The sequence below is a fragment of the Lichenostomus cassidix genome, chromosome Z, assembly GCF_008360975.1.
Source record: "Lichenostomus cassidix isolate B80296 chromosome Z, HeHo_3.0, whole genome shotgun sequence".
Taxonomy (NCBI): Eukaryota; Metazoa; Chordata; class Aves; order Passeriformes; family Meliphagidae; genus Lichenostomus; species Lichenostomus cassidix.
This window is the reverse complement of record NC_139511.1, coordinates 708711-716294: the sequence shown is the minus strand read 5'-3', so window position 1 is coordinate 716294 and position 7584 is coordinate 708711. Positions and strand designations below refer to the sequence as shown.

Below are 7584 nucleotides of genomic sequence, written 5' to 3'. Positions count from 1 at the left end.
TTTCACTCACCCTACAATACTCCAACATTATTTCTGGCATTTAGTCTTTCTCCAGACTGTGCCAGACAGGGAAAAGATCAGGAAGAAAGGGTGCTCTAAAAAAACAGTGAATTTTTAACGCATTAATATTAGAACAAGGAAAAAAGTCTCTTTATAGTATCCATTTTTAGCAGTTGCAGGCTGGACAGCAGAGTTGAGACTCAACTACATTTTCCCAACACAGACAAGTATTTCTTCAGAAACTGAAGCTCAATAAAGGTGAAACACATTATTTTATTTATAAAATAGTTACCTAATAATTTATCAATAATTTTTTCATGGTTTTAAAACAAATTAGATCAAATCCCCATAGACAGTTTGCAATTAAGGAAAAGGGTGCAAAGGAAGGGATGTGGAGAGAGAAGATTACACATGATGCAGCATCTGTGATCTCTCAGAAAGCAAAAAAGTAAACTGAGTCCACCTGGACCTATACCCTGATAAAATCCATTAATCCCCAGTTTGTGTTTTGCATCTCCAGCATCTTCAACCTTTAACCATGATTTGAGGATTAAAAACTGTCCTTTCTTTCATCTTCAGCTTCACACATATTTTTCCATTTCTGTAGTTCCTGAGAATCATTTATCTTCCATGCTTCAGCAAAGGACTTCATTTTTTTCCTGTGGGAGAAAGAAAAAAACCCTAATCAAAATACAGACACATTTTTAAGTGAATCACATCAAACCCTGAAAGTCTTACAGTCATCTACAAAATTTTATACACAGTCCAAAATAGCACAGCTCAAAATGTCACGTGATCTTCAAACAACCAGTTAATATTTTCTAAGATACATGTTCCTGCTCTAGGTCAGCCAACAAATTGATTTTATAACTAACTTACAGTACCAGAAGGTGTTGACAAAAGGATATAAACAAATGATAACAACAAATTGTTAAAGGAAATAAACAGCTTTGTAGTTGGCCCTGTTTAATTTTCATCATTCAGTTCCTACAAATTTGTATTTGTAGAATCATAAAAAGAAAAGCCATTTTCAATACCAATGAGTGCACACACTCTTCCTATTTTCTTCTTAGCATTTCTTGATTTATAAGAGCTGTGACAAATTACAAGACGCTTAAAATGGGTTAACAAACATTCCCGATGACAGCAATGTCAAAACTGGATGAAATTACCCAGTGGATTTTCTTAAATAATATGAAAGTGATTTAAAAAAAATAAGACAAGGCATGTGGCCCGTGGGTATTGTGGAGCAGCAGGGCAGGGCTGCCAGCAGGTCTGAGTGTTACCCCAGAGCAGGGTAACCTCAGCATCTCTTTTGGGAACAAGGCTCAGGGGTGCCCAGATTTGGTGCTGAGACAGGAAAAGGACTCCTGTGAAGGATTTACTCCTTGTCACTGTGAGAATACAAGCAAATTGTGCTCAAAACCCAAAATGCAGCTGGCAGCTGTCACCTCCCAGGGCATGTGTGGGACACAGGCGTGTCCCATCAGCAGCACTGCTCAGGCACCTTCCTGTGCCCCTCTGGGCACCCCAAACAGGCTGCATCACCCCATTCTGATCCTACTGCTCATGGCTTTCTGTGCAGTTAACTCCCTTTGCAGCAATGAAGATGGGCAGAACTCTCCTGGACCTGTCCAGGTGATCTGCCAGCAGAATTCTCACAGAACAAAGATCAACGAAAACGATGTATTACATTATTTCACATTTTATTATCCAGTACCTCTGCCATTTCAACTCATACTCTCACCTTTCTGAACAATTTTTTCTTGATTTTAGAACACTACACAGCCTGTAATAGCACAATTAAGATCCTGCTTGATACCTGTTTTTACTTTTGTCAATTATAGATGGGTATTTCCAATTACCATAAGCAGTCACATTATTTTTCCTATAAACTGTCATGTATCTTCAAATGTTTTTATTTTGCTTTATTAAGAAGGGATAAAAAACATTGTTAAGCACCGAGCACTGTCGAGTTTCAAACAGTTTGCACCTACAAATAATTAGTAGTCAAAATGTTCTCATATGAAATTATTCTGTCAGGATTAGGTACAGCCATCACACAACCAAGATCTTGGTTCATTATGTTCCTAAGGGGCTACTTGAATATTGCTCATAGGACTGCCACAGAAAATAACAGCAACAGAAAAAACCAGTGAAAATGGATATGAATATCTAAACTGTGCACATGATATTGCAGGATTTATAAACATTATGCCATTTGATACACACAGGAATTTTCATAACTACTCTAATATATAAGGCACAAAAACCCCGGATGAAAATTGGTTATCAGAAAAACATTAAAATCCCCGGAATTTTCAGTAAAATTTTGGGTGTTTGTGGAGGCAATCAAAATATATTATAAATATTCATTTTCAAGTTAAATCAGAAGAATATCCACATTCTCTTCTACACTTTAGTACGCAAAGACAATTTCAAGTTCCAAACTAAGTCATATACTTCCTAAATTAAATTCGTTCGTATTTTCATTATCACTGGTGAGAACATAATCATGTATTATAGAAGGAAGTAATTTTTCTTAAATCACAGTTGTTCTGACCTTTTCATGTTCACTATTCTCTCCAGCTCCTTTGATTTGTGAGCTGCTTTCTTCAAGATTTCTTCAGGAATATCTGCCAGCTTGGCAACATTTAGCCCATAACTCCTTGCAGAGACTCCTTTAGTTATTTGATAAAGAAAAGTAATGAATTCAGGATTCTCTTCTGCCTCAGATCCTAAAAAAGTAAAAACAAAATGAAAACCTCCTCTATGTGGCAAATACTGAAGTCCCTTGTCCTGGTTAGCTCACAAGGTAAGCAGATAATACAATAGTAGGAGTTATTTAGGGGAAAGGTTAATGGCAAATCCCAATGGAAAGTCATTTAAGAAAATCATTAAGAAGTCTACGAATTATTTAGGGAACAGGCCTTTATGATGCCTCTTATAATTCAAGAACTGGGACCATCATCTTCTAAAACAGTTTAAAACAATCAGATGTGGTTTTTCACTCCACAGAGTGCTGAATTTTGGAGCTCCTTGACACAGTAGGATGAAGACAGTGAAAGTACACAATGTTAAATTAGGCAGCCCTGTTGACATGAAATCCACGGGAGACACAAAACACATCTTCCTCCTGAAGCCCCATAAACAGCTAATGTTTTCAGACAGTGAGATCTTTCAGAGGAGGAGCTGCCATATGTCTGATCCCTAATCCCTGCTCCCTAATCCTTTGTGTTTGGCTGCTGTGGAAAGCTGGATGCTGGGATGGCGAATCTTTCAGCTACCCCAGCTCAGAGAAACATTGGAGGAATTTCTGAAGGAAATGGGTGTGCAGCGTTCAGCCCCCAAAGGTGGGGCTGGAGGGGGTGTGGGGGTCAATGTCCATCAGTGTCCCTGCTGTACCTCTGTGCTGCCCAGGCTCCTGGTCGCTCAGCAGGAAGGCCATGTGGTAGTTGCCCACGGCGTGGGGGTAAAGCTGCTGCAGCTCACACAGCGACGGGTAGTGCGTGACGAACAGCACCAGGCTCTGCACCTGCAGCACACACCAGGGCTTGGGCTGGGCTTGGGGGATTCTGTGAGCACAGCCACGTGCAAACAGAGCAGGGCTTGGGGCTGGGTTGGGTTGGGTTTGGAGGGATTCTGTGAGCAGAGCTACAGAGACACACACAGCAGGTTTTGGGTTTGGGGTTGGGGTTGGCTTTCAGGGGATTCTGTGAGCTCAGCCACACACACACGGAGCAGGGTTTGGGTTTGGGGGGATTACATGAGCTCAGCCACACACACAGCAGGGTTTTGGTTTGGGGTTGGGTTTGAGTTTGGGAGGATTCTGTGAGCACAGCCACACACAAACAGAGCAGGGCTTGGGGTTGGCTTTGGGGAGATTCTCTGAACACAGCCACACAGTCACACACACAGAGCAGGGTTTGGGTTGGGGGATTGTATGAGCACAGCCCCACAGCCCCAGTCCTTCACCCCCACCCCTGCACTCTGAGCTCAGACACATCCCTTCCCACAGGGAATGCTGTGCCCAGGGCAGTGCCAGTGCTCACAGCTGTGCCAGGGCCACTCACATCTCTGATGAAGTGTTCCAGGGTGGCATAGGCGATGGCAATGCCATCGTGTGTGCTTGTCCCTCTGCCCAGCTCGTCCAGGATCACCAGCGACCTCGAGCTGGCTTTCCTGATGATCTCAGCAGTGTCTGTCAGCTCCTCCATGAAGGTGCTCCGACCTTTGTAGATGTTGTCTGCAGCACCCATTCTGCACCGGGAGACAGAACACGAGAACTTGTGAAAAATGCCAGCTAATGCTGGAAAACAAACAAACAAAAAAAATAATGGTGATGACAGCATTTTGTTTGCAGCAATCTCTGGTTGCTGCTCCAAGCAGAGCAGAAGAACCCACACAAAACATTCCCCTTCCAGAAGAGTTTCCCAGCATACAATTCCCCACCTTCAAAAACAGGACAAGACAGCCTGATTTTCCCTCAAAAAGAACGCTGGGGCTTCAGACCATGAGAAGAATTCCAGCAGAGGTAGCTGTGAAGGTGAATTTTACTCCTTTGGTTTAGTTCAACCACCTAACTCATACGGGTTTCTAATGCTAACAACACCCAAAAGTACCCACGACTGGCATTTCCAACCAGAGTGGAGGCTGCTGTGACCAGATACTTGCACATCCAAACAGCAGAGCTGTCATTTCCTTCCGACAGTAACAAAATAACAATTATGTCCCCTAATTACACAGGTAACCAATCTTAACTGGCATGCTTAAAGAAGATTTAAAGACATTTTAAGATTTCTGTCCTTTCTTTTAAAACACAACTCTTAGCAGCCTCCAGGCAGGTGAGCTCCACAAATTCCTCCACATTCCATACAACCCTTCTCGCTCTGATTCAGATCCATGTTACCCTCAAACTCTACCTCAGATGGTGAATTCATGGTTTACATCTCAGAAACCTGTTGTTAATCCACCCTGGTTTTCTCTGTTCCTGCAGCTTTCCTTACCTGTTCAAGTAATACCCACTCTATACTGAAGAAAGGGAGAATTTTGGTTTTGCATTTATACTTTCAACTATGTTAATCACATTACAGCATCCCTTCTGGGACAGGTTATCATGAGCAAGCCACTGAGCAGGGATGTGAAACTGGATTTATTCATTTTTACCACCCAATATATAGTTAAATACAAGCCACACTGGTTTAAGGAAAAGTTACTCATGTGCTTAGTATATCATATTTTCAAATTTAACAGCTGGCCACAACAATATTTAGAGCCAATCAGAACCTTTAAAGAGAATCCCAATATAGTTTTTCTTTTCTCTGTCTTTTACTGTGTCTGCATTGTAATTGCCTCTGTTACCTACAGAAGCACCACCAAGATACAAATAATTTTAGGAGGATATCATTACCAAGAGTAATTGACAAAAAACAAGCAGGTTGGACCCAGTACAACTATGATTGGTAAATATTCTCTGGTTCCTGCCCTGAAAATCTGTCAAGGTATCGTGCATAACTGCACAATAAGCAAATCTTCAGCTATAAATTAATTAATTTTGGTTGCAGATGGGCATGTGAGCAAATTGAGTGTTTTTATTTCATTGAGTGTGTGCTTAAGCACACACAAGTTACACTCCCACACACTCCAAAAGACAGGTGATTCTGCCCATAAGCTAATTAAACTGCACATGATTTTTCTCTCTCAATTCAATATACAACCCAGGATATTGAGGTATTATGAATTTGAGCCATTAACATTTTATTAAGCCACTTACTGCTGTAATCCTTCTAAGTGCTGGGTTAGGAATGATGAGCATTTTAGTGCATTTCTCACAGTGCCCCAGCACCCCTCTGGCCCTGCCCAGCTGGGCTCAGCACCAGGTAAAGTCAAGCACTTTCACAGCCCCAGGTGCTGCTATAAAATCAAGTAATCCCCTTAGTGCCCAGAGAACAACACAACTCAGGTCTGTTTTAACACTCCTAACTGCAAACACATTCATCAGAAGGACAAATACTCTTCATGTCTGAACAATCTCTGTCTCCTACATGAACAATTTCAATCTTAGTTTCCAGCCCTACAATTAGTGGCATTGTTATTTTCTCATTTTTTCCTTGGCTTTTCCTTACAGGAACAGCATGTCAGGCAGTCTGTTGTGTGCCTGTGATGATTACACCCAGAGCTCTCAGCTCCATTTTTCTCTGGGATTGCATCATTTCCATCAAGTCCACAAAATATTTTAGCCTTTCTTGTATCTAATTTGCATTCACAAAAATAATTTTCTGAACTTCCTCACTAAATGCTCAAGATACAAACAGAAATTAGTATTATCTTTCTCTTGTTGTTTAAGACAGCTGCAAAAGAAGTCTTTCTTTTCAGCATCTCAAAACATTCAAATCCAACTCAAGCTTAACTACAGATTAACCAAAAAAAAAAAGTGTATTTTTAAATGACATAAAACCTCTTAAATGTCATCCTTTGAAAATGGATAAAATTGTTCTTTCTGCCGCTGTCCTTTGCACTAGGAAAATTGCACTTGTTTTTTGAGCCTACACACTGACCACCATTATCCAAAAAAGGTGCAGGAACAACTGATTTAGTGTGGATGATTGCATTTATAAAACCAACAGTTAATCTGCAGCAAGGCATTGCTCCCTAACTTCATGCTCTCTTATTCCTGCTACAACAAGGTTGTTGAGTCACAAAACCTCATGCTTAGACAACTCTTTTTTTTCCCATTTAAAACAGTCATAATAAACCTCACCAAACTTCTCCAAGGCTCCATCACTTTGAATCCACATTCTGATGCACCTCTCCTCCTAACTGTTTTTCTATATTAAAACATTAAACCTCTTCCCCTGCTGTCCTGCCCACCAGGACCGTGCAGACAGGCAGGGTGAGCAGTGTCTCTTTAGGTCCAGCACTCCTCAGCAGGTGCAGTTTGGCTGGAAAACACTTGTTTTAATGCCTCTTTGACAGCCAACCACAACATCTTCATCTTATGATGTTCAACACACTTATTACACAAACTTTAAAAAAAAGAGGATGCATTATCTCGTTTCAGTGCTAAGTTCAAGCAGCAAAAGCTCCTGTCAAAGGCCTCAGAAAAAAACAACGGAGAGGCAATGCTTTTGTGAATTAAATTTTCAGAGGGTAAGTTAGAGGATATAACTGAGCTACCTCTCAAAAGAAGTTATCCAGCATGCTCCTAGAGCTGGCTTGGGTTCAAGAGCACAGTGTGGAATCCAGGAAGGTCACGCTTCCTTTATTTTACTGTGAATCTCTCACAGTTTGTGGAAATTAACAAGCAGCCCAGGAGCTCAGAGTGGTAACAAGACCCACCTACATTCCACCAAGTGAATCCTGGAGAACAAGACTGCAAAACCACTCCTTAGAGCCTTATTTCCAAGCAGTGGTCAATAGCCCAATGCTTCTTATTGATTCCTAGTTTATACAGTACTTAGTGCTGGAAAAAACCCCAAACGGAAATTACATTTTCCCACTGATTTTAGTTATATCCATCTAAGTTTAGAAGCTCACCTAAAATACTAACGGCAGAAATGGAACCTGTTACAGCAGAATAAACCT

General features: G+C 41.1%; 1 protein-coding gene across 4 annotated transcripts in view; it reads right to left on the bottom strand.

Moving 5' to 3' along the window:
* Positions 1-253: 253 nt before the first annotated feature.
* Positions 254-7584, bottom strand: part of MSH3 (mutS homolog 3) — a 91108-nt gene continuing 83777 nt past the window's right edge. For 3 of the 4 annotated variants that reach the window (XM_085043174.1, XM_085043171.1, XM_085043172.1), the window contains exons 21-24: positions 4074-4260; positions 3406-3535; positions 2564-2738; positions 254-659 (exon numbers count right to left, since the gene is read on the bottom strand). In XM_085043174.1, the coding sequence (XP_084899300.1) occupies positions 551-659; positions 2564-2738; positions 3406-3535; positions 4074-4260 (601 nt within the window). In that variant the 3' untranslated portion in view covers positions 254-550. The remainder of the gene's footprint in view (positions 660-2563; positions 2739-3405; positions 3536-4073; positions 4261-7584) is intronic. The other variant, XM_085043173.1, reaches the window with a different exon arrangement.